General features: G+C 47.3%; 1 protein-coding gene and 1 long non-coding RNA gene across 10 annotated transcripts in view; one reads left to right on the plus strand and one right to left on the minus strand.

The window, feature by feature from the left end:
• TTLL12 (Tubulin tyrosine ligase-like 12) overlaps positions 1-26,915 on the plus strand; it is a 457,993-nt gene that overhangs the window by 177,268 nt on the left and 253,810 nt on the right. For 6 of the 8 annotated variants that reach the window (XM_075882498.1, XM_075882503.1, XM_075882499.1 and 3 more), the window contains one exon: positions 8,761-8,867. In XM_075882498.1, coding sequence (XP_075738613.1) covers positions 8,761-8,867 — 107 coding nt within the window. Of the gene's footprint in view, positions 1-3,213; positions 3,430-4,844; positions 5,445-8,760; positions 8,868-26,915 lie in introns of those variants that run through there. The other 2 variants (XM_075882505.1, XM_075882506.1) reach the window with 2 other exon arrangements.
• Positions 13,571-26,915, minus strand: part of LOC142783836 (uncharacterized) — a 48,295-nt gene continuing 34,950 nt past the window's right edge. For both annotated transcript variants that reach the window (XR_012888508.1, XR_012888507.1), the window contains exon 3: positions 13,571-13,691. This is a non-coding gene — a long non-coding RNA (uncharacterized LOC142783836). The remainder of the gene's footprint in view (positions 13,692-26,915) is intronic.

Consider the following 26,915-nt stretch of genomic DNA (forward strand, 5'->3'; position numbering starts at 1 on the left):
GGAAGAATTAGGGTCTATGGGCTTCACACCTCCTTTACCACGTTCAACACAGTCTTTGGGAGTTCCTTTGCGTGACCTCATTAGGAATGAACTTATATCCCTGACCGGCCCTGATCTCATACAGCCTGCCCCGCCGCGGTGGTCTAGTGGTTAAGGTACTCGGCTGCTGACCCGCAGGTCGCGGGTTCGAATCCCGGCTGCGGCGGCTGCATTTCCGATGGAGGCGGAAATGTTGTAGGCCCGTGTGCTCAGATTTGGGTGCACGTTACAGAACCCCAGGTGGTCGAAATTTCCGGAGCCCTCCACTACGGCGTCTCTCATAATCATATGGTGGTTTTGGGACGTTAAACCCCACATATCATCATCATCATCATCTCATACAGCCACCTGTTTCTCGCCCCATATCAACCTACGCTCAAGTTGCTGCCGCGTCTCTGAGCAACGTACACGTGACATTGCCGCAACCAGGCTACGCGTCGGTTGCTGCCGCTCCCCCGGTCGACTTCTGTTTGATGCCACCTGACCCTTCTTCGATCCTCCTGAGCGCGCTATCTCCAGGTGCCCTAACGCCTTCTACTCCCCACCCTGGCGCTCGTCCCGCCCTGTCTGCTATTACTGCGGCTATCGCGGCCACATATCTCGTTTCTGCCGAAAGCGCCAGCAAGATGAGCGTCGAGGTTACGACGTGCGTGAACGGAATTGGTTTACCGGGGCCTCTTATCAAGGTCAGTGTTATTCATCTCCTCTTCACCGGTCTCGATCTCCACCAGCATCGAATGCACCGCAGAACAGCCGAGACACTAGACGCCGCTCGCCTTCGCCCTTCCGCTGTTTTTCTTTTCCGCTTCGACCCGCCTCATTCTCCTCTAAAAGTCATGCGAAAAACTAAATGATGCAGTTGATGGAGAAGAAACTGCATTCGAAATTAGTACTGAAATTCCTCTATCAGGCCAGTGTAACATGGTTTCTGTGGAAGTGGAAGGAGTATGTGTCGATGCTCTGGTGGAAACGGGTGCTCTGGTGGACATGGGTTTTCTGTTATACGAGTTGATTTGCGCCAACGTCTTAAGAAAGTGATGACCCCTTACAATGTAACCTCGTTGATTGCTGCCCAGAGGCGTATCATTCGCACTTCCGCTTTTTGTACAGCCCGCGTTTTCATTGATGGTATCGGCCATCACATTCAGTTTATCCGTCCTGACTGCTCTCACCAATTAATTTAAGATAATCTTCATTAACTCTTATCCCTAACTCTTCCTAATCTAAGGTCCTGAAAACCTCCTTTAAACATGCAATGAATAGCATTGGAAAGATCATGTCTCCGTGACTTACAACCTTTTTTATTGGAAATTTGTCACTTTTCTTATTGAAAACTATGGTGGCTGTGGATCTACTGTATATTTCTTCAAGTATGTTTATGTAGGGATCGTCAATGCCCTAATTCCGCAGTGCCTGCATTACTGCTGATTTCTCCCTTGAATCAAAGGTCTTCTCGTAATCTATGAAAGCTATGTATAGGGGTTGCTTGTATTCCACAAATTTCTCTATTACCTGATTTATAGTATGAACATGGTCTATTGGGGAGTAGCCTGTCCGAAATTCTGCTTGGCTCTATGGTTGACTGAACTCTAATGTCGCCTTCTTTTTTTTTAGCTATTATTTTTTAATAGTTCGTATAGAACAGACAGCAAGCTAATGGGCCTGTAATTTTTCGAGTCCTTGACGTCTACTTTCTGATGGATTGCAATGATGTTGGCGTTCTTGCAAGATTTCGGTACCCTTCCTGTTAAGAGACACTTTGTATATAAGGTGGCTAGTTTTCCAACACATTTCTCAGAAAGTTCATTGTTACCATATTTACTCACATAATCCTTGAACTTTTTTTTGGCGGAAAACTGATAAAAAAAGTTGGGCGTGCGAGAATTACGCGGGGAAAACTTTCCACAAAAACGTACAGAGCGAGAAAGAAAATGAAGTGGCTGCAAATCGGGATTCTCACACCAGCAACTAACAACAAGCTTTGAGCGGTACTAATTAAAGTTTACCTTAAGAATAAAGGGAGAGGTTCAACACAAGGCAAGATTTATTTGAGACACAAAAAGTGCAACCAAATAGTCGAGAATTGGAATACCATACGCAAAGCTTGGGGGGGTTGCGGGCGTAGTGGTAGCGTTCGTCACTCAACAGGAGGCCTCAAATGGTAAGCGTAGGATGTCAGTGTTCGACTTGTTGAGAAAAAAACGAGCCGCCGTGCCCATGGCGAAGCCCACCCATCTACCTCTTCTTTATTTCGAATGCCGGTCTAATCCCCTAACGATGATAGTGTCGCTCCTCGTCCCCTACACAATTTGCAACAGGACTGATGGCTATTTAACAGAATCGTTCGCAGTTTCCTCCTGAGGAAATAAACTTTACTATCAATCTCACTCTTATGCACACGTCAGGCCCAACGCGCCTTGGTGGCTTTCAGCTGCCGTCACCAGTAGGGAACAGAAAACTCGTAGACTCCGAAGGGCCTAGTGGCGACCCTGTTGCCGTTGTTTAGTGCAGGATCAATCACTTTCAACTTGAAAGCAGCCGTGTAGCTTCAGTATCGCTTCATAACGTGACAAGATTACCGAAACATCAATCAAAACACGCTGCAACGTGCACTTGCCGCTTGGCTTGGATTGAATTGAATCTCCGTGCAATAATAGTACGCTTGATGCTTAAGAGAGGGCACCAGATGGTGGGAGCTATCATCATCAACGGCTGGAATGAGCAGACGACATTATTGCATTTAGGATGACTGCCAGTTGAGTGTGTTGCTAAAGGTTCATGATGAAACAAGTGCAAAAATACACACACTCAGAGAGGACACAGACAGGTGCTTACTAGCAACTGAAAATTTTATTTCGAAGCGAACTCTAATAAATACATCACACACATGTACACGCAAATACATCACAAGCATGTTTTTTGGACGTCATATAACCCAGTGTTTTTTTTTTCTGTTTTACATGTTCTTTTCTTAGTTCTTGACACGTGTTTGTTTCCGGTCGTGTGCCATCGATTATGGGCGTGCATATTTTGTTTTATCACGTTGTTAATGATGTCAGGGGAAGTCGGTAATGACGTACATGCGTGTGATGTATTTATTAGTTTTCGCTTTGAAATAAAATTTTCAGTTGCTAGTAAGTGCTTGTCTGTGTCCTCTATGAGTGTGTGTATTTTTGCACTTGTTTCATCATGGAAATTATTGCGGCAATTCACGGGGGTGCGATAATTACTCGAGGAAAAAAAAATAGTATTTTTGTTGGGGGTCGTGGGGGGTGCGAGAATTATGTGAGTGCGAAAATTACGCGAGTAAATACGGTACCTTATCCTCACCAGTGGCTTTGGCTTTTTACATTCCTTCTTGGGCTTTCCTTATTTCCCCCGTCGTTACTGGTAGGATGTCAAATTTGCCTGGACTAATATTGTTTCTCACGATATCATCCTGGTTGTTTTGGCTTCTGTACAGCTCTCTGTAGAACTCCCCTACCATCTCGATCATCCTATCCATATTAGCTATGATATCGCCTTCCTTGTTTCCTAATGCATACATCCGATTTATGCCTATGCACGAGTTTACCTTTGCAGCTTTTAGGCTTCTGTTGCTTTTTACAGCCTGCTCAATTCTCTCCATGTTATATGTTCTGATGTCGGCTACCTTATGCCTATTGATTCACTTCGAAAGCTTCACTGGCTCTATTTTGTCGATTCCATTTGAGGCTTTCGTGGTTTGTCGTCTCTTGATAAGATTTTTCGTCTGCTGAGATAGTTTGCCAGTGTCCTGTTTGGTGACTGTACCTCCGACTTCTGTTGCACACGCTTTGATGATAGTGGTAAGATTATCATTCATTTTGTCAACACTAACGTCGGTTACCTCATTCAAGGCCTCAAATCTATTCTGAAGTGAGACTTTGCATTCCTGTACTTTCGATCTCACCGCCAGTTCATTAATTGGCTTCTTGCGTATCAGTTTTTGTCCTTGCTTTTTAAAATCTAGGTGGAAACGGGCTCTTACCATTCTGTCATCACTGTATCAGATCTTGCCAACTACTTCTACATTCTGTGCAACGCCTGAGTGTGCACACAAAATTAAGTCTGTGTCATTTTTAGTTTTGCTATCAGGACTTCACCTCGTCCACTTACCATTAGCTCCTTTTCTGGCGAAGGTATTCATGATCCCTAAATTATTACGTTCTGCGAACTCTCTTAAACTGCCCTCTGGCATTGCCAGAGCCAATGCCATTATTCCTCACTGCATGGTCTCTAGCCTGTTTCCTGCCTACGTTGGCATTATAGTCGCCCATCAGAATAGTACACTGTGTCTTTACTTTAATAATGGCTGACTTTTCGTCTTCATAGCAGCATTCAACTAAATGATCATTATGGCTCAATGTACGTGCGTAAGCCTGTACTACATTCTTTTTGTACCTTTTGTTAAATTAATTACGATACTTGCCACCCTCTCACTAAGGCTATAGTATTCCTCTGTTTCCAGCGATATTCTATGTATAAGAAACCCCATTCCTAGTTCTTTTCTCTCAATCGATTCACAGTAGCATAGGACGTGTTCGTTCTTCAGCACTGTATAAACCTCACGTGTCCTCCTAACTTCGCTGAGCTCAATTATTTGCCATTTCACACCCTCTAACTCCGCGAATAAGACAGCTAGACTAGCCTCACTAGATAGCGTTCTAGCATTGAAGGTAGCCAAGTTCAGATTCCAATGGTTGCACCGTCCGTTGCGTTGTAGGTCTGACTGCTGCCTTGGACAGTTGATTCGCAGCCGCTGGTGAGTGAGGGCCAAGGGTTAAGGGCTGCACTCTTGGAAAGTAGTGGCCAAGTACTGCACCTGAGTGGCCAACCTTGCTCTGGTGACGTGCATTTCCGGCAGGTGGTCACCAGTGAGGTCGCACCTCAAACCTCTTCTTCTTTTTCTTTTTAACGATTAGTTTATCACACATTTTAGGTAAATATTCGATTTGGAATGGTCCCGCATCTGCACTGGAACCGAATTTTGTCATTGTATGCAAGGCTGCTGCGCTATCTCTAAGTAGGGGTTTCTGTTGCACTTTCTTAACATTGTAGGCTACCACCTGACTGTCTATCACCTGTCAACGTCGCCTGACTTGTAGATCACCTGGCTTTTTTTATTCAACTATTTGAAAGTCTATTAAAAAATAAAACAGCACAGTTTCGAACTTCTGACGTTGCGAACTTAGGCCGGCTTAGTGCTCTGGATGAGCCTACTTCTCCCACTTTTATTCTCTCCTACCTTCTTCTTGTCTCCCTCAGTTTTGATATTGTTGGCTTCAAAGTGTCCACAGTGTCGGAGTATTGCTGATTTCGAGTGGTCGCACCCCTACTTTGGCGTTTCCTGTCAACTGACGAGTTGCGCGCTCCTGTTTTGCGAGGTTATTTGACTAATTCTATGTGATTGTTACATTAAGTGTATTAATTGCAGGTAGTTGGACTGCATGAAAATTAAAGGCGAAAAGTTTCTAAGTGTTAAAGAATAGACAGGCGCTACCTTTAAGGCTGTATCCTATTTTGCTAAAGAATAGACAGGCGCTACCTTTAAGGCTGTATCCTATTTTGCTGACGTTTTGGAGTAGTACACAAAACTTCGGTAAATAGATATGAAAAGTAGACAGTGACCATGAGTCGGAACTCTGATATACGTACTAGTAATTGCATTTACTAGTGGCTAAGGTACTCAGCTGCTGACCCCCAGGTAGGTGATCGAATCCCGGATGCGGCTGCTGCATTTTCGATGGGGTCGAAAATTGTGTTGGCTCGTGTACTCAGATTTGGGTGCACGTTGAAGAACACCTCGTGGTAGAAATTTCTGGAGCCCTCTACTACGGCATCTCTCATAATCATATGGTGGTTTTGGGATGTTTAACCCCACATATCAATCAATCAAAGCTTGAATTGCTAGACCCCGACGATTCTCGACACTTCACTCATACACAACGATAAGTCTATGCGACATGTTTAGGCAGACAAAAGGGGTCTGTAAAACTTTTATCTAAAAACTTTGCAAATGTATGCTCAATATCATTTTCTAAGACCGTGGCATGCAAAATATCGCATTTACTTTATTCCAGCTGAAAAATCTGCCAATTATAACCACAATATTGAAGACGTATTTAAACTGCACAAAGAAGACATGTTAGACATATAGAATGATCTAATACAAAGCATATACATATGTCTTCAAAATTTGTTAACCAACTAGCCCAGCAACATGAACTACTTCAGTATATAACCACAAAATTAGTTGACCAAAAGTTGCTGCAAATACCCACCACGATGGTCTAGTGCCTGAGGCACTCGGCTGCTGGCTCGCTGGTCATGGCTTTGAATCCTCGCCGTGGCGGCCGCATTTTTGATGGAGGTGAAAATGCTTGAGGCCCATGTGCTTAGATTTAGGTGCACATTTAATTACCGCAGTTGTTCTTGGAAAGATTTCGGCGTGCGCACAATAGATGAGAAACCGAAAGGCGAGAAGGCAAATGGGTGTGCGGTTTTCGCCCTTCGTTTTCTCGTCTATTGTGTGTATGCTGAAAAGTTTCCAAGAATGTCCTCAAAACAACTCACCCAACTTTCCATACTACAGTCGAGCCCACTTATAACGAACCTGAGCGTGATGCGGCATCCGTTCGCTGTATCCCGAAGTTCGTAGTAAATGAAACACGGCTTTAAAAAAAAGTTGCGAGTGAAAACACAAACTTTTCTTGCCCCAAAAAGTGTGTGATGCGCGTGTTTCGAAGAGCAGAAGCGATAAGGGCGGTCTCGAGTTCGTTTAAAATGGCAAGGTGCTCATATGCCGAGGCTCGTGGCATAAGCTGCATGGGGCACTGGCTCCGAAGTTGCGTCGTTCTCACAATCCCATTCCTTTGAATTGCTCTCGCCACGTACTTCATTCATTACACCCCAATCCGTGCACAGTTCTGCAGTGTCGGCATCATCATCGGCTGTAATTAAATCATCGCAATAGATGTCCCACCTGCTCTCCCAGGTCAGAGTCGACGACGCGCTGCCAGAAATCGCCGCCGCAGTGGTCCTGTCCGGAAGCTTCAGGCTCAGCTTCACGCCCGGCGTCAAGGAAGTCGGCCTCGCGAAAACAGTTTCGCGCACATGTAGCCGTCACCGCCGCCCACGAAATATTCACCATCTCCACAGCTGAATACTGGGACGCCCAAAGCGGGAAGTTGGCTGCTAGGGGATCAACAGCTATGAGCAAGTGCTTCGCAATGCGGCAGCTTACGCGTGAATTACGCTCAAGCCACACTTCCGACGTTTTGTTGAGCGGCAGGAAAAAGCGTGCTAGTCCTCCCATCGGCCATCATAACCACGCACGCACACCAAGAGCGAGCAAGATGCGCACACGGGACACACATGCCAGAACGCTTGGAACGGCTCTGGGCTCGTTTCCAGTCAGAAAACGAAACTAATTGAAGCCAGCGTGGCGGGCGTCGCGGAGCGGTGGAGACGGGCGAAGGCATTTCTTTCCTCCGTGGGCAAAGGGGTTGTGATCAAGAGAGGAGAGCAGATTTGCGACAGAAGGGCAAGGAGTTGTGGTAAAGAGAAGGGAGGATGTGGTGGGACGGCGATCTTGAAAACCAAAACTTATGGTAAGGAGGCAGGTTGGGTAGCTTGCTTGAAAGGTCCACGAAACTCGCCCGTAAAAAAAAAACTTGGAAAGAGTGCCTACGCGCGCAAAAGTCAAAGCACGGTCGTCTGTATCGGTGCGCGCGACGGTGTTCGAAGAATTGGCGGCCGTGGTCTAAAAATTGTTTTGTTGCGCCAACAGGTTTGCGTGGCCTCACGAACTTCGATATTTTGCGATTCGTTCTGTGCAAATTAAAAGCCGTTTTCGCGCTTCCGTATTCGCGTGGAAGGCTACTGAGCCGAGTGCGAAGTAAGCGAGAAGAAGTCCTAAATACGAAACGAATAGCAAATTATCAGAGTCAGTGTGGTAGTGTACGCACGTACACTAGACACTGACTATCAGATACAGTCGGTGGCCGTGGCAATTGGTGTAGTCACTCCAGGCAACGATAGTACCAGCGATCAATAATAGGGTAGATGGCTGACCGGTCTTCAAAAGATCGGTGGCAGTGTGAAAACACGGGCCTCGTCTGGCGATGCGGGGTGCTCAGAGTAGCGGGGGGGAGAGGTTTGAGGGGTGCATAACAAAACAAAAAACAGTCAAGGCACGGAGGAAGGAAACAGCTTTTCTTCCTCCATGGGTCGAGGAGAGCAGCAACTAGAGGGTCGCGAAGGCAGGGTCGGCGTTTAAAAATAAGAATGTATGGGCACCTCGCCGATGCCTGATCGGTGGTCGAAAGTGGTTTCCCGGGAAGTCCGCAGACTGCTGACTCCGTTCTCTGTAACGGATCAGCGGCGCTCGGAGACGTTTGCTGTAAGTGCCATTTTGTGCCATTGAACCAATGTATATTTTCACGGTCACACGGATATTGTTCGCTTTAAGTGAAAGTTCGTTTTAAGTGGGGCCGTTTTATGTGGGCTCGACTGTACTACAAGCCCAGGTGGTCGAAGTTTCTGGAGCTTTCCACCATAGTGAATCTCATAATTATTTGGTGCTTTGGGACATTAAGCCGCATTATTTATTATTAAGTTGCAGTGAGTGACCGTATGTGTGAATAAACTGACAAGCCCAAGACAAAATGCACCTGATACCATCTTGTTTGCAATGTGCAGGAGCAGCCTGAACTGGTGGATGCCGTTTTTGAGCGCATGTGGAGGTTCAACCAAACGTACAGCATTGCAGGACCTCTGGCAACCACCGAGGACTCCGTCCCTGTCTGGTAAGTCTGTCTTTGTGCCGGTCAGTTCTTGCCATCCTAGTCTTCTAGAACATCTGATCCCGCTGCATTTCGGCAAAGAATTCAGGCTGTGCTGCACAGTAGTGTACAGCATGATCAAGAGTGCAACTCAGTGCGAGCGACAAGGGGGGAATGGAAGAGAGGACACAGAGCGCCAACGATTTATTTCTTTGCAAAGCTCTTTTTACAGTTCCATGTTGTTACAACAGCCCAGCCTTGTGCAGATGATTTTAAACATTATCGTGTTTTCACCGCCTCTGTCGGGCTCACTGATAAAAAAAAAAGTACTTTTGTGTGTCGACATGCTAAATTCTTGTAATATATTGGCAGTGAGTATGGTGATGGGGCCTGTTAGCGCAGTACTACCGTGAGGGGGCCCGTCACTGTAGTGAAATCGTAACAGTGAAGGAGCTCGTCATAATAGCGATGCAGTTATAGCGACGGTCCCATCAGTCATCGTTAAGCAATGACTACGGTGAAGGGGCTCTTCACCATAGTATGAGGATAAAAATGAGGGGGCCCATTGCCGTAAATTTGTAGTCGTTATAGGCGCCACCGTCTAGCTGTTCTGGTGGTGTAGTGGCTTGACGCTAGTCGTCAGTTCAAATTTCCGTATTCGAATGTTTTACATTTAGTGCGACAGCAATTCTATAGTCACTTTCCGCTGGATTTTGCCACCGTTGTCGCCGTCATTTACCTTATATGCAAACGTATCTATATATATGAAAATGCAAGAACGAAAAATAATCAAGAAAAAGACTCTGGCGCGCAAAATCTAACCTCCGACTTCTGAATTGTTAGCGCGAGACGTTAGCCACGGAGCCTCGAAGAAGCACCTCCTTTATCATTCAAACGGAAACTTATTTATTTCTATCATTTTCCACTGGCGATCGGCATCTCGGGGGAACTAATATCGTTTTCAGCAGCGAGATGGCGCAATCAGCGTGCGTTGCCAGATAGTCTCGACATGGCGGCGTGCTCTCGCATCTCCCATGCGTACTTCGCCCCGGGGAGAGGGGACGCTCTCACATGCACTCGCTTAGGGAGGGGAAAATTTTATGCCTAGGGCCTTCACCAGAATGATTCTGTTGTAGTTGCCGGGTGCTCAATGGTCACTGCACTCGTAGCACTGTCTCCGTTTGCGAAAAGGAGACGCTTTTCAGACCCTGCAAAATAACAACTTAGATGCTTATTCGCATTCATCTGTGCCTGTGAGTACGTTTCATATGGGTTATTGGTGCGTGAGAAATGCGGGGCACATTTCGATCTTGCCATTCTTCGCATGATCTTCCAATTTGTTGCTATCTCGTTCATTGCTTTGCCTTTGCGGCAAAGCTGTGACTTTTTTTTTTCCTTATTTTTGACTCAAGGTAATACTGCAAAAAAATTATGTTACTGTTGGCGACGGTAGTTAGACCATGTGGATTTCGGTACACAGTGTCGTTGGTGTCTGACTTCGGTGTGAATCGCGCTATTTTTTATTTTCTTCTCAGTATTGTATCAAGTATTGTTACTTATTTTTAAATGATAATCATATACATTCATTGGGGATAAAACTATCAACTTTTTTTTTGTGTAACGTGGGATGAAGACCTTTCTCAATGATTTCCGATTGATATTGCACTGGGCGAACAAATTCTATTGTGTGCATGCAAATTAATTTTATTATCGTATTCAACAACCACCCTAGGGGGGGTTTCTGTTCCTTTGCATTGGTACCGTAGCTTCAACTAATAATTTGTTACACATAATGTCATGTTCCCAAATCAATCCGTTCCGCATATTTTTCGTGTCTCTGTATAAAGGCGACATATGGGCTGATGCCAAACATTGTGCAGGTCAACATAGTGTGTGCTCCAACCCTGAAGGCTGTGTAGTTGGACAGTATGTTTCAGTAAGTCCCAAAACCACAATACATATGGCTACACTACATGTAGCTCTGACTTTAAGCCTATTTCGCCTGAAATTGCACACACAGGCTTATCCATGGGATCGAATCGGCTTCTGCAAACAAGCGGATATGCACGTCGCTTTCGTCCCCTGAATGTGCGCTATTGCTATATGCAAATGTAGATAAACATTCGAGCTTCCTACGGTACAGTAGATACTCTCACAATGGTGTGCTCTCTGCTGCTGTCTTGCCATCTTGAGACTACGCTTGTCCTGCGGGAGTGAAACATGTTCCTTATTGCTCTTGGCGATTAAAATGCGAGCGCGCCGAAGTCATAGGCATGACCGGTTGTCTGAATGCTTTAATGTGCAAGTGCTGGCTGGTGCGCACTTGCACATTAAAGCTTGATGTACTTACGATGAGGGAAGGTAGTCGTAGTGAGCTTTAACACGGTTACCTCGTGCAGCAGTAAAAAAAAATAAATAAATAAGAACTTCTCCACCATTTAGTACGAGTACAAACAGCAGTACTATGTCGAGGCTCGTCACTATAGCCAGCCTTGTTAATATGGACCACCTTGTAGTTACATCATTAAGCACTCTATTAATTGCCTCAATGTGGTAGCATCTGTGCGCGTGCTTTTAAAGGTGGCTGTGAAAAATTTGTACACTTGCTGTACTGCAGTGGATTTTGCGGTGGGGGGGAGCTCAGACCAGGACTCTGTGGCAGCTGTCACACAGTGAGCTGGGTTCATCAGTGAGAACCTCGACTCAGCTGATCGTCTAGGCACTCGCTGGCCAGCGGCTCCTACCATTGCTCCACTGTAAAATAGGCAACATTACTCGAAACAATATTGAAAGCAGAAAAGAAATAGAAAAGTTCAGTAGGTCAGTGCAACAAAAATTTAAGTCGCACACCAATAACGCATCATGTTGCACACCAACGTACCCACTACGCCGTGAAAAATCAACGCGGTAGGGCTACCAACTGACACAAACAGCGACCTGATTTTATCGGAAAAAAAAAGCGAAATTACGACTCCTTGAAAGCAGTAACGTCAATAATGATGCATAACTAGAAAAAAATAAGAAATAACAAAATGGGATTCGAACTGACGACATACGGCACGATCGCATCCCCAACTTGCCGTCAACCCACTGTGCCACCAGAGCAGCTAGGTGGTGACGTCTAAAACGACTGCAAATTTATGGTAACGGGCCCCCCTCATTTTTACCTATAGCAACGGTGCCGGAACCCGTTGCTATAGGTGCATCGCTATTATGAGGGGCCCTGGCATTATTATGACTTTACTACGACAACGGGCCTCATCACCGTAATCACGATTACACTATGCTGACAAACCCCCTCACTTTAACCATATTAGGGCCCTGTCACTGTAGTCACGATTACACTAGGCTGACAGGCCCCCTCACTCTCACGATAGTACTACATTGACAGGCCCCGTCACTATAGTCACTGCTTAATCTATATCAATGTGTTTCACGCATGGCTGCTGCGATAGTGGATGTTCAGCACTCTGTGTTTTTCCTTCCATCCTATCTTGTTATTTACACTGATCCTCATACTGGTAAACTACTTAAATACAGTTAAAGCTGGATATAACGAAGTTGACAAATTCCTGCAAACTTTTCTGATTAAAAATAAGTTTGTTATGTGCAGGTTCGATACAAAAATGCGAAAAATAAATGCATAAATAAACAAAAGAGGAACTAAAGGCAGAGCTCACTCAAAACACTTATGTAGCGGTAAAATACATTATCGTTGCGATCGTAATTTATATGGACACTCGACGGGTTTTTACCGTTCCCACCATGTTCTGTAGCAAGTCCAAATGGATATCACGCTGTCGTGCATCGGAACTTTTACGAGCAGGTAAAAGCTCTTGCGTGCTGCTGAAGCAAAGATCAAATGAGCCAGCCCATCTTGATTGCCTTGAGGGTGCGTATACAATAATATCCCTCGCGGGTTAGAACTGCCATTCAATGCTCGAGCGGAAAGGAAATCACCCGTCTTGAATGAGCATGAAAAAACGTGGGGAAAATGTTCACTCAAGTAGCAACAGGGAACATTTATTGTGAAGGGGCCCTACAACACTTTTTCTTCTGCTTTCTGCAGCGCAGGAGTTTGTGAAGCGCTGAATACAGTATAACCTCATTTCAACAGACCTCTATAGCGAAGTGTATTTTGGTCTGCTGTTCAAGCTACCCAGTTGAAAATTTCCTGCTGGTTGGCCACTGGATCCAGCAGTGCTGGTTTATTAGCTCATTCCCAGCAGTGTATGGAACCAGCAGTTGATGCAACCAGCAGTTGATGGAACCAGGAGTTGATGGAACCAGGAGTTGATGGAATCAGCAGTTGATGGAATCAGCAGTTGATAGAACCAGTAGTTGATGGAACCAGTAGCTGTTGATTCCAGCGAGTGTTGCAAGCAGTTGGCCAACCTGGAACTAGCTGACATAGAGCACACTTCGAAGCTACAAGCTGGCATTAAGCCGAATTTTTGCTTCATATTGTCAGCCTAAATTTTATTGCTGCTTGAACCACTTAAAATCCACGGCATGTTTCTAACTGGAAATGAGCGCCTTCACAGCTGAACAACGTCACATACCATTTTCGTAATGCTTTGAATTGGAGTGGTACCAATCTACAGATTGATATTTGTTTCCTCTACCACCATGTAGTTATAAAGGTTTTGCAGTTTCAAAAGTCTGTTAAGTGCACACAAACGTTGATCCGAAGTAATGATGATTATTCTTTATTAAAAATCCGTTACACTCTCTAACTACATAATCTGCCAGCATCGGCTTGCACTCGACGTATTTAATCGTTCCCGATGGAAATACACAGGAAACCTTGATCCACACCACAGCTGTAGCAACCCAGTGGCAGGCAATCTATAACAAAATAAAAGATTTCTCAACTGCTGATATCAATCTAATAAACATTGCTACTTCCCATTCATGGGAAGCAGTGTGCACAAGGACATACATAATAAGCGTCATTTGCATTTCTATAGTGTCTATAGTTCACTCATCAAACTAGAATTAAGCACCGTGTTCATACTTCATTACACGGAGACTAAGGAACATGGCTTACACCAAAGAGCATGCATCGTGCATTCATTAACATTGCACACACTATTGTACAACTACAGTGAGCTTTATTTGGGATATGCACGGTTTACTTATATTTGAAATAAATAATGCAAATTACCTGCATAGAAGACTGAGGGCTGAAAAAACGGTAGGCCTCGATATGCACTCACGAAATCAAGACACCACATAGCACAGCGCCTGAACAGCTCAAATAGGCTGATATTCATTTGTTACACATTCCACAAATGTAACCGACCCAAAGATAAACTATTACATGCTAATGTCACGCAGATTTCAGAGTAAGCTTGCTACCAACACTCCGAAATTCGAACACACAGATGCAACGACGAGAAGTCATGACAAGTTCCGCGACGGCTAGCGCACGACATGTGTTGTTCAAAGCTACGGCGCTAAGACTTTATGAAAATTTATACTTTTGTATAAACAATCTTTCTTCTTCACTACACTTTAATAATATCTTAGACTACTATTTCTTATGTGGTTACCTCTAAATAAATGATACAACTTTTTTTATTGAGCAGTATTTGTATTATAAAGTAGGTAACCATTTAGAATCGGTTTGAAAAATCGTCAAAAATGGATACGAGACTAAGTAATGCTACTTAGGAGTCAATGAAAATGGCGGCGAATTCGATGCTTGGCAATGCTGAGCACCGTATGAGAAGTAGCAATTAGGCATTCTTCATGGCGGGGTTAGTCTCTTCAGCAGCATCGTAGCAGGCGAGAGCAAGCTAGCAAAGTTTACTATGGTCTGATCGTGGCTGAGATTGCTGAATGTTCCGAACAAAAATGCTCCTTCCCGCAGGGAATCAAACGCCATATAGCGTTCAGATACTTGTTTGCTCAGTATCACCAAATCTAAATATAACGTTTAAATTAGAAAGATTTGTGTACCAACGGGGTACTGCATCCAGTATCCCGCCCATTTCAGCTTTCGAAACCTCGAATAAAAGTGTTTTTTTGTCCAACGATGTATATATTTAGGATCTTAGACATACGTGCAGAGCACTTGAAATCAGGGTAAAATGTGCACGATGTACAATGTGGGGCAACCATTCAAAATTGTCTTTAAAGACGACTGGCGTTCATTTCCGTAGCACAAAAAATAAAATGAAGACACGGATACATGATAGAGAGAGACAACTGTTTTGTATTTTTCGCACAACAGAAGTAAATGCCAGCTACCACAACCAACTAGCCCGCTCTATCACCTTAACGGATTGAATTGTGAATGCATGCAATGTTCTATTGCACTGAGTCAAGCCAACTGAAAACTAGCAAGTTACCTGGCGCTTCCAGCAGCATCCCAAGAGAAAATCAGCAACGTGCTGCAACCAGCATAGTAAACCAGTAAACACTCTGCTGGGACCAGTACAGTCAATGGGTTGCCTGCTGGTACCAGCATAAAACGAATAAGCACCATGCTGGAACCAGCAGAACACCAGTAAGCCCACTGCTAGAACCAGTACGACCAGAAGGAAACCAGCAGGTCAGTTGCTGGTTCCACCAGAAATTAGCAGCTCCCAGCAGAAAGCCAGCAGGAAATTTTCACCCGGGAGGAGTATCTAAAATCCTAGTACTGTTACAAGAGACTTTTGTGGAAACACTGAATATGTCTGTTTTAACTGCAGATAATTACGAATCATATGCAGATTCATTCTCAATGAGACATAAAAAAAATGATTTTTGAGAAATTAGGGGTTTAGTTTCTGTAGCCCTTTTTTCTATGTGATTCCTAAGTACCATCACTGAAAACTAATTAGAAGTGGTGTAGAAGGATTGTTGTGCCTGCCAAAGAGGTGAAGATTACAGTAGAAGCCACCAAAAAAAAGCAGCGTTTTTCAATACTGTATAGTTTAGCAATGGCACAACTGCCCATCATAATTTCGGGCTCATCATGAAAATATTTTGTCGAGAGCATTCTGTGTCAAAAAAGCAGATGTTTTAAATTCATTTCGACGTGTTCGATTGGCTGCTTCTGCCGTATTGTTCCAGTACGCTTTGCTGGTCCGATGCTCGTTCCTGGATACACCTCCATAATAGCGTCGTCTGCTTCTTATGCATCGCGAGGTGGGGGCTATCTAAAATTGCACTACTAAGTGACGTTTCCGCACTCGTTCTGTGTGCAGGATACGAAGATTGTTCAGGATAAAATTATCCCTAAGTTAAGGCAGATGCAAACGAAAGTTCAGTCACCAGATTACGATCGTACGCCGCATTCACTGCGAACATTGGACACGCGCATTTCGAACCGACTGTCACACCATTGACTCATTGGCAGGAAGGTTCTGCTTATAGACGTCAGGCTCTGCCCAGGTGGCACTGCGAATAGTAACTCCGCCACGAACGCCCTCATGGCCACACTGGCCATAACTAGGTAATACAAAAAGAACCGCCCGCAAGCGAATCTGCATAGGCCCTCTTCTTTAGTTGGTCTTGAGGCGCGGTTTTCTGAAAATCAAGGTCCTGGCAAGCTTCTTCCTTTATTCCTACCTCACTTCAGAAAAGTAAGCAACTTATCAAAGTGAACTGCGGGTACAATGCAAAAGATGTCTCAGCTATTTGAGTGTGCTGCAAATCGCAATTTAAGTGTGCGCTCGAGCTTAACATGTCATCAAGTTCGAGGCAGGCACCCCAACGTTCGTTCTGTAATGCATAAATATTGTGACGAAGGAACGCGTTTATTTACAGGAAATGGTTGAGATCGGTACAGCTCAGAGCCAGAAAACCGGCGACCGAGCTGCTCGTGAGCCAGACCGCTTCCACCTCTTCCTCTTCATGCGCCCATCGAGGTGTGTCATTTCCCCCGTTCGCAGACGATGCCCACTGGGCGAGTCAATAGGAAGGTTGGTGGTGATATGGCTTGAGGCGCGCGACGTGTGTCAGCTGTGTCTTGCTAGAGCGCCGACCATTGCTTGTGACGCCGGAGATGACGTATGTGACGTCACTGAGACGGTCAATGACTACAAATGGTCCGGAGTAGTGGGCCAGAAACTTTTGGCATAAACCACGTTTGCGGACAGGTGTCCACAACCACACCAGGTCACCCTTTGTGTAGGCAACGGAGTGATGGTGGGCGTCGTACCGGGTCTTGGAGCGCTGTTGAGATGCAATGGTTCGAAGGCGTGCGACGCGACGGGCTTCTTCAGCGCGGCATAGTGACTCGGCAACCGATGTTTCCACATCTAACGTAAAAGGCAGAATGGTGTCGAGGCAACTGCGGGGGGAGCGGGCGTAGAGCAGGAAAAAGGGCGCGTACCCTGTTGTCTCGTGTTTCGCGGTGTTGTAGGCGTATGTGATATAGGGCAGTACTTCGTCCCAGTTTTTGTGCTTGGCATCAACATAAATTGACAACATGTTCGTTAGCGTCTTGTTGGTCCGCTCTACGAGGCCATTCGTCTGGGGGTGATACGGGGTTGCGTGGCGGAATTGGCTGGCAGACAGGCGTAGGATCTCTTCAACGACGTCAGCGACGAACTGACGTCCCCGGTCGCTAATGACGACTCGTGGAGGGCCATGACGGAGAATGATATGCCGAAGCATAAACTGCGACACGTGAAAGGCTGTTGCAGTAGGTATAGCCGCAGTTTCTGCGTAGCGCGTCAGGTGGTCGACGCACACGATGACCCATCGATTGGCACTGGCTGAACGCGGAAACGGACCTAGAAGGTCGACACCAACAATCTCGAAGGGAGAGCTAGGAGGTGGTACGGGATGGAGAAGTCCGGGTGATGTAGTCGTGGGACGCTTGTGACGTTGACATTGTTCGCAACCCGCTACGTATTTTTCTGTGTCGCGTCGCATCTTGGGCCAGTAAAACCTTTGCTGGATGCGATGAAACGTTCTGGCGAAGCCCATGTGCCCACTGGTTGCGTTGTCATGACAGAACCGAAAAATTTGGGGACGTAGAGTGCGTGGAACTACCAGAAGCAGACGGGCGCCTTGGCCAGAATAATTCTTCTTGTAAAGGACGGCGTCATGGACTACAAAAGAGCTTGAACTGGCCGGGTCATTCGCGGAGGCAAACAGGTGATCTAAGCAATGATCCTCGTGCTGTGCTGTCCGGAAAGCCGCGATGTCAGGAAAATGAGAGTCAATAGCTGTGATAAAATCGTCAAAATTATCAGCTTCACACTCGGTCGTTGGTAGAGGAAGCCGTGACAGGCAGTCAGCGTCTGCGTGGCGATTACCGCTCTTGTAGCGGACCGTGAAGTCAAATTCTTGTAACCGTATGGCCCATCGCGCAAGTCGACCAGATGGATCACGTAGGCTCACCAACCAGCAAAGAGAGTGATGATCTGTGATAACTGAGAAACGACGACCGTAGATGTAGGGGCGAAACTTGTGTACGGCGAAAACGACGGCGAGGCACTCCAATTCGGTAACCGTATAATTACGCTCTGCCTTGCTCAGGGACCGGCTTGCATAGGCGACGACGTGTTCAGCATTGTTGTGTCGTTGAATAAGCACCGCGCCGAGACCAACTCCACTGGCATCGGTGTGGATTTCCGTGGAAGCAGAGGGATCGAAGTGGCATAGTATTGGCCCGGAAGTGAGAGCGAACTTTAGTTGCTTAAACGCTGACTCACAATTTGGTGTCCAGTGGAAAGGGACGTCCTTGCGCAGCAAGTCAGTCAGTGGCTGGGCCTTTTCAGCAAAATTAGGTACAAAGCGGCGAAAATAAGAGCATAGGCCCAGAAAGCTTCGTAGCTCGCGGATAGACTGTGGCTGCTTAAACTTGCTGACGGCGTCCACTTTCTGCGGGTCCGGTCTAACACCAGCTTTGTCCACAAGGTGTCCTAAAACCAGTGTTTGCCGTTCACCGAAACGACATTTTTTTGAGTTCAGTGTCAAGGCGGCTTTCTCCAAACATGTTAGAACAACGTCAAGGCGATGATTATGTTCTTCAAAAGTTCGTCCAAAAATAACCACATCGTCCAGGTAACATAAACAAATTTCCCATTTAAGGCCTCTCAAGACGGTATCCATATAGCGTTCAAATGTTGCCGGAGCATTACACAAGCCGAACGGCATAACATTAAATTCAAATAGACCGTCTGGCGTTACAAAAGCCGTCTTCTCTTTATCAACTGGATCCATGGGAATCTGCCAATACCCGGATCGCAAGTCTACCGAAGAAAAGTAGGAAGCTGAATGAAGGCAGTCAATTACGTCATCAATGCGGGGGAGGGGGTACACGTCCTTCTTGGTTATAGAATTGAGACGCCGATAATCAACACAGAACCTCCAGGACCCGTCTTTTTTCTTTACCAAAATAACAGGCGCAGCCCACGGACTTGACGATTCTTGAATTACACCAGTGGCTAGCATCTCGCCAACTTGTTCAGCAATAACTTTGCGTTCGGACACGGACACGCGATAGGGCTTTTGTCGGAGAGGATGAGCAGAGCCAGTATCGATCTTGTGACGAGCGCGCGTGGTCGGTATCTGAGCCCTAGGCACCTTCCGTGCAAAATCAAATACTTTAGCATGTCTCGCCAGCAGTGCAACCAGGTCTTTGCGCTTCTGTGAGGAAATGGACTTGCTAACCATTTTTGAAAATTCAGCTTCCATACCAGAAGTTTCCGGACCCGCCCTTTCAAGATCGCTTAAAGCTCCAATGCAGGTGCTGCTCTGCTTTTCGAACAGGGCAAGGCGCATACCAGCCGGTAGTACAACCGACTCGGGTGAGCTGTTTATCACCCATAATTGAGCCGTCTCGTCTGCGAGAGATACAATGCATCGTGGTACAAAGATGTTTTTCTTGAGACAAGCTACAGGCAACGGCTCAATCACTATGTCACGTGAATTCAAACTCGAGTTGGTTTCCGAAGTGGTCACTTGTACGCTGGCCGTGGACCACGCTGGCAGAAGTACATCTTTAGCTACAGTGAGGTTACCTTTCTCACAATCAGGCTGCTGGGCGAGAGTAGACAACAGAACCTCACCTGCTCCACAATCCACGGTCGCACGACACTCTCGCAAAAAGTCTATGCCAAGTATAACGTCATGCGTTGATTGAGCCAGTACTGTGAATTCCGCCTTGAACGTTTTACCGGCAACACTAACAGACGCAGTGCAGACGCCGACAGGACGCAAGAATGCGCCGCTCACTGCCCGAAATGTGGCAGGTTTGTCCCAGTGAAACATAACCTTACGGCCTAGTCGTTGCTTAAAAACTAAACTCATCACGGAAACACTTGCGCCAGTGTCTATCAATGCCATCGTGGGAACGTCGTCAACAAGTACCTGAACCTTATTCTGAAGCATAGAAACTGGTGGAGGCATTCTTTGATGAAAATCGGTACGTCCAGCGACCTCACCTCCGTCGGCCGCGCTGGCTAGTTTCCCGGTGGCGGAGACGACATTCGTGACCGGCGCCGTGGAGATGGTGACCGAGGTGGACGGGTGGTGGGCGGCGTTAAGCTGCGCACAGATCCGGGCGAATCACTCCGGTTGATCGGCTGGTAGGCGTGCCGCTCGTCAGTTGGGTTGGGGGGCCAGTAGGTGTAGTCAGGCCGTTGGCTTCGTTGTGCAAACGTCGTGGATCTCTGAGGGAATGTCGAACGTGGATTACGTCGCATTGGGCAAAATCGGGCGATATGTCCACGAACACCGCACTGGTAGCAGACGGGCCGTTCACGGGGCATAGGGAACGTCGATGGATGTTGAGGGTACGCGGCGCTCTGTTCCCACTGAGACGCAAAAGGAGGTGGATGGCTGTTGTAGCCGTAACGACTGTGGGGAGCATGAGGCGGCTCTACATAAGAAGACGCCGGTGGTGGAGCCCTTAGCTGAGGGCCGCGGTTGGAATAGCTGCGCTCCTCGAAACTCGTAGCATTGATACTTGTGGACGGTGTATCGCACGGTGGTTCTCGGGCGTTCAAGGGCGCGTAAAGGTGACGACGAAGTTCCTCACGTACAATGAGGCGAATCGTTGACGAAAGGTCGGTAGGCACGGAGTCTTGGCACACATCGACAGTGGCGACGGTCGTAACATTGGCAAGGCGTCCGAACTTCGTAGTGATGCGGCGAGTCTTCAGGGCCTCAAACGTTCGGCAGTGCCCAATCACATCGGCCACAGACTCAAGACTCTCCTTGCCGATAAGGAAGTGGTAGACGTCTTCCGCAATTCCTTTGAGAATGTGGCCCACCTTGTCCTCTTCCGTCATGTTGGTGTCCACACATTTGCACAGTTTCAGTACCTCCTCAATGTAGGTTCTGCATGTCTCACCACAAGCTTGAGCTCTCTGCGACAACATTTGCTCTGCACGTTTCTTCTTCGTCGCAGGGTCGCCAAAGCACTTCTTGATCTCCTCCATAAACTGGTCCCATGTTGTCAAGGTGTCTTCGTGATTCTCGAACCACACTAAAGCACTGCCATCGAGAAATAGACCCACGTGGGACAACTGGCTGGCCGCATTCCAGCCATTGGCTCGGCTCACCCGTTGATAGTGGCTGAGCCATTCTTCAACGTCATCGCCAGGTTTTCCTGTAAATGTGCGTGGCTCTCGGTAGTGGAAAGACGGCGCCCTCGCGACCGGCTGCTGGATGTCTCCGTCCAAGTTCATATCTTGAGGTAGTGGTGGCAAGCCCGCTAGTCGACGGCTGCGGCGAAGCTCGTGCTCTTGCGGTTCCGTCGTTAGTAGACGGCTGCTCTCCGGTCTCGCTTGACAGTAGCTGGCTTACCCAGCACCTTCCACCACAACTGTGACGAAGGAACGCGTTTATTTACAGGAAATGGTTGAGATCGGTACAGCTCAGAGCCAGAAAACCGGCGACCGAGCTGCTCGTGAGCCAGACCGCTTCCACCTCTTCCTCTTCATGCGCCCATCGAGGTGTGTCAATATGTTAAATTTTGGCACGTGCATGATGCCAAAGCTACGAACTACGTACACGAGCAATGCATTTCGTCAGTAGCATTACATAGTCGGGGGTTTCGCTACTTAGGTAGTGAAACCCGGCCTAGCTCGTCACGCACTGACCACTTGGAACACCACTTGGAACAGCAGTGGCAGTGGCCAGCAATTTCGCGCCTCAGTGCCCCTACATGCAAAACCAAGCACACTGCACTTTGTTTTGTTTTTTGCCTATATAGCTTGGCATAATTAATGATTAACAGACCAGAAATTGGCGGCCTTCGTTTGTAAACCGGTACGTCAATATCCGTGGCGCAATTCTTGTCCCGAAAGTAGGCCAAGCAATGTTTGAAGTCGGAAATTGTAGAATTTAGGATGTCTGGTGCAGAAAAGTCTGATGTAGGAGAGACCTGAGTACTTTGATAGACTCACATTTTAGTCAACTTTATCTGAATGTCCGTTGTACTAGAATCCGTAGTGAACGAAGCTCAATCAGTGGAACAAATAGGGAGGTCAGCATAACATTGCCAATTAGCATGTAGTATTCGAATGTCTGTTGTAAGCAGATCCGTTGTGGTGAGTTTATTCTGTACTGACATGAATGCATAAAGAAATATCGAAATCGGTGCATTGTAATGCAAGGTATTAGCCACCAAACTTTAGAACCCTACCAGACGATGAGAAAAAAAAAAAAAAAAACGTTCTCTTTCGCATTTCACTCTCCTACTGATCTCAAAGGCCGTTTCCCATCAGCGCACACCTCTTACAAAGACATGACCGACGACTCACCATGTGGTGGTGGTAGTGCAGCGCTCTTAGTGTCGTTTTGCAAGGGTTTTCATATTTAAAAACAGAAATCCTTTTGTATCTGTGGAAGTATATGATTTTATAATTTTTAGTGCATAAAAGTAGTCTGGCCTATGTAGATCCGTATGAATACTACGCGCTGCGATCCCACTCCTGCGTCAACGGCGCCAAAGTGCGCCAAATCAGATCTACTGCGCCATCCCAACAATATCAACGGAAATTGCGCCAACCTGCGTCAAAGTCGGATTTGGGAACGTCTATCACTACCAATAGCCATGCTGGTGCGTCAATACGTGTGCACCTTGTTCTCGGGGCTACCAAAGTCACAATCACGTACCTATTTTATTACGCTGAATAAACAGCGTTCACGTGTGCATCTTAAAATCCATGATTCTATGTTTGGTGCCGACGCAACTGTGTTGTGCATGTCTGCTTAACGATGAAACCCACTCTCCGCAGGGGCTTGTGATGTCTACTGCAATTGTTAGCGTGAAACTATGGCGGAGATTCCTCGGCGGACGTCGTCTGTTCCAAGAACGCTGCTGATAGTTCGTTTGAAGAGTTGGGCGGCATGTAATAAAGCAATTTTCACTAATAACTGCACGCGTGCCGCCAGAATGTCTGTCATGTTCATGTTTGGACATCGAAATCTAATTTTCTGTGCTTTGCATCGCGTAAATGGTAGGAACGCGCTGACACTTTTCCTCTAATTTACGTTATCCATGGGTCGTCATACAAAAGAGCTGTTTCTTAATTCCTTACACCAGCACATCGCATTTATAATCGCTGTGGTGGCAAAAGCCCTTAAAAGACCCTGCACTTTCGAACTCGAGGTTGCTAGGGTCTGAATAGAAAAGAAAATTCTCGCAAGCTTTCTTTTTAAATGTCACTTCATTTATAAAAGCATGCCTCGTGGTCAGAGCAGCCGCAATTCGGTTTTAATACGCGCGGCTTTCGGTAGTTAGGCCATCGCTTGTGACTCTGATGTCAGAAGTCCTGTGAAGCAGCTATGCCTTGTTGCACGTCTGCCTCTAGCTTTCCAGGGTCAATAGCTGAAGGTTTAAAAAAAAAACATCATAGCATCGCATTTATTGCTTCGTTTTGAAGGCAGGGATGGAGAGGAAGCTGCTGCGTCACTTGAAGTGGCTGGCGCATGCTATTTTGAGGCATAATGAGGCCGCTCATGAACTTTCCGTGCTACTAACATTTGCTTCGCGTTTAGATAACTGACAGCACGAAACCTTCAGCAATTAGAGTGATCATTGTCTGTTTAGCCAGTGTTCTTTTCAGTTACGCGATATCGAATCTAAAAGATACAATTTGCTAGTTTCACTTGCGCTCTTAGCGATGAATGCGATACTAACAAATTGTATTGTTATACTAGCTATACAAGATAATAAGGCTTGACATCATTCGTGAGAAGCGCTAGCGGCGAAGTTGCTGTTTTGAAGGTCGTCGCACTCGCAAAAACTTGCTGCACGTGCGGTGTTTGATATCCAGGACTTGGGTGGCCAGAGACCCCCGAAACATCTCTTGCACGCCAATGCACACATAGAAAGCCTGATTAAGTAAGATAAGGGCTGATCATGTTGTGCATGTGTCGACGAAGAGTGGGTTAATATTAGCCTGTTTCTTCAAGGAATAAACAGTTGTAAGTGAGCGCCCGTGGTGTCTATGTGTTTCTTTCTTTTTGTGGTTGTTCATTCGGTGCGACGTTGACTATTTAATCAAGACATGCACCAACTACACCAATTAGCCCAATAGCGAGTTCCTCTAGGGGTGATGTTATCACATCCGCCTCTGTGCAAAGAAGATGAGTCGGCTCTTCTTATCTCTGCTTTAGTCACGTTCGTCGACCCCAATAGCGCGCTTTTACCCTTGTGTAAAACACAATACGCCAGGGGTGGTGTGGATTGGGACATTACATACAACATGACAGCCAGTGGTGTAGCCTGGGGGAAAGAGCACACCAGGAACGTGCCCCCCCCCCCCCCCCCCACCTTCAAAATTTTTTTTTGCCACGGCATAGGCATACATAGTACAAAATTACCTTTGCCTGCACCCCCCCCCCCCCCCTCATATCAAGATGCAACCCCTCTCTCAAATTTTTTAAAATTTCTGGCTACACCCCTGGCAACAGCAAAAGGTGGAGAATGTTCATATAATTGCTATCCCATTAAAAACATAATGGATTTTGTCTTTGAGTTGCCTCAGGCATATGCATAAGATACCCTGTGAGATTTTTTTAATGCACTGCGATCTAGGGGACATGGCAGGGGGTTTTTTGGGGTATAGACAGAACCCCCTAGGCACATAAGATATTGCTGCAAAAGGAAAATGAAGTTTGTTCAATTGTGTAGTTTCAGCACTGAGATGAGTGCCGGAGGAGATTGGCTTTCTGACACTAGCTGAATGACGTCATATTACGTCCAGCAGTCTAATCAGTCAGGAAGAAACCTTTTTTGTTCTTGAAGTCATCTTAAGGAAATGCACTTGGGACTGTGTGAGTCTCTGGCATCGTACGTGAGTGTTTGTCTACCATATCTGCTAATAACCACATAGGTGTACTTATAATGCCACGTTCCATTTCCCAAGTTTTTGTTATCATCCCAAAACACCACACGATTCTCAGCGCAAACCGCGCCTGCAGTTTCGCTGCTTCCATGTTGCGTCGTCAGGCCACCTTCGGTACGTGAGCTTTCGCCGTCAGGGCTTTGCCTGGTTGGCGTTGTGTTCGGAAAGCTCCGTCGCGGCGGCGTCGTCGTCGGAGGATCTTCGGTAGTTCGTCGCACAGCAACCGCACCTTCACCGGTTGCTGCCCTTAGTTTCCCGGATACGGGCTAGGAGACCGGCCCCGCGTTGGGCCGGAGTACTGCCGGGGGTGCGGTGACATGCGGCAGCTCGGCGGCGGCGAACGGGAAGGACTTCGGGGTGTCCATTGAGTTTCTGTCAGGTAGTCGGCGATGTCACGTAGCCGTTCCCCTGGCTGCGGACGTGGTGCATCGACGGCGAAGCCACGCAGTCCCATCTGTCGGTACTGGCAACGGCGGTAAGTGTGCCCGGCCTCGCCGCAGTGGTAGCATAGTGGGCGTTGGTCAGGGGTGCGCCAAACGTCGGTTTTTCTCGGCGCACTGCGCTGGCCCGCTGGCGAACGGTAGGTCGGCGGTGGTGTCTGGCGACGGAAGTGCGATGGGGCGGCGTTTTGGCGTGCGCGTGGAGGAGGGGCGTGGCAGCGTGCTGCAGCAGCATAGCTCATGACTTGCAGCTGCGGCTCTTGAGGCTGAGGAACGCCCAGCGACTGCTGGATCTCCTGGCGTACGACGTCCGCGATGGATTCCACGTGAGGCTGCGCTGAAGAAAGTAATTTTCGCAGCTCCTCTTGCACGATCGCTCAGATCGTCTCACCCAAGTCAGTGGTTCCGAGCGCTTGAATGTCGGCGTAGCTTGTAGACGAGAAGCTACGGTTATATTGCCGCGTGCGCATCTCGAGCGTCTTCTCTATCGTAGATGCTTCGGAAATGAATTCGGCGACCGTCTTAGGAGGGTTTCTGATCAGCCCGGCGAAGAGTTCCTGCTTTACTCCTCGCATAAGTAGATGCACCTTCTTCTCCTTGGACATGTCGGAGTCAGCGTGGCGGAAGAGTTTAATCATATCTTCCGTGAATATCGCCACGTTTTCATATGGCATCTGCATGCGGCTTGTTTCGCTGCTTCCATGTTGCGTCGTTAGGCCACCTTCAGTAATTGAGGCTTTGCCTGGTTGGCGTTGCGTTCGGAAAGTTCCATCGCGGCGTCGGCGTCGGAGGAGGATTTTCGGTAGTTCGTCGCACAGCAACCGCACCTCCACCGGTTGCTGCCCTTAGTTTCCCGGATACGGGCTAAGAGACTGGCCCCGCGTTAGGCCAGAGTACTGCCGGTGGTGCGGTGACGTGCGGCGGCTGGGCGACGGCGAACGCGAAGGGCTTCGTGGTGTCCACCGAGTTCCTGTCAGGTAGTCGGCGATGTCATGTGGTCGTTCTCCTGGCTGTGGACGCAGTGCATTGACGGCGAAGCCACGCAGTCCCATCTGTCGGTACTGGCAACGGCGGTATGTGTGTCTGGCCTCGCCGCAGTGGTAACAAGTGGGCGATGGTCAGGGGTGCGCCAGACGTCAGTCTTCCTCGGTGCACTGCGCTGGGCCGCTGGCGAACGGTATGACGTCGGTGGGGGTGGTGGCGGCGGTGGCGTCTGTCGACGGAAGTGCGATGGGGCGGCGTTTCAGCGTGGACGGGGAGGAGCGTTAAGGCGCAGTGCAGCGGCGTAGCTCATAGCTTCCGGCTCGGGCAACGGTGCGTGG

The sequence above is a fragment of the Rhipicephalus microplus genome, unplaced genomic scaffold, assembly GCF_043290135.1.
Source record: "Rhipicephalus microplus isolate Deutch F79 unplaced genomic scaffold, USDA_Rmic scaffold_12, whole genome shotgun sequence".
NCBI classification, from domain to species: Eukaryota; Metazoa; Arthropoda; class Arachnida; order Ixodida; family Ixodidae; genus Rhipicephalus; species Rhipicephalus microplus.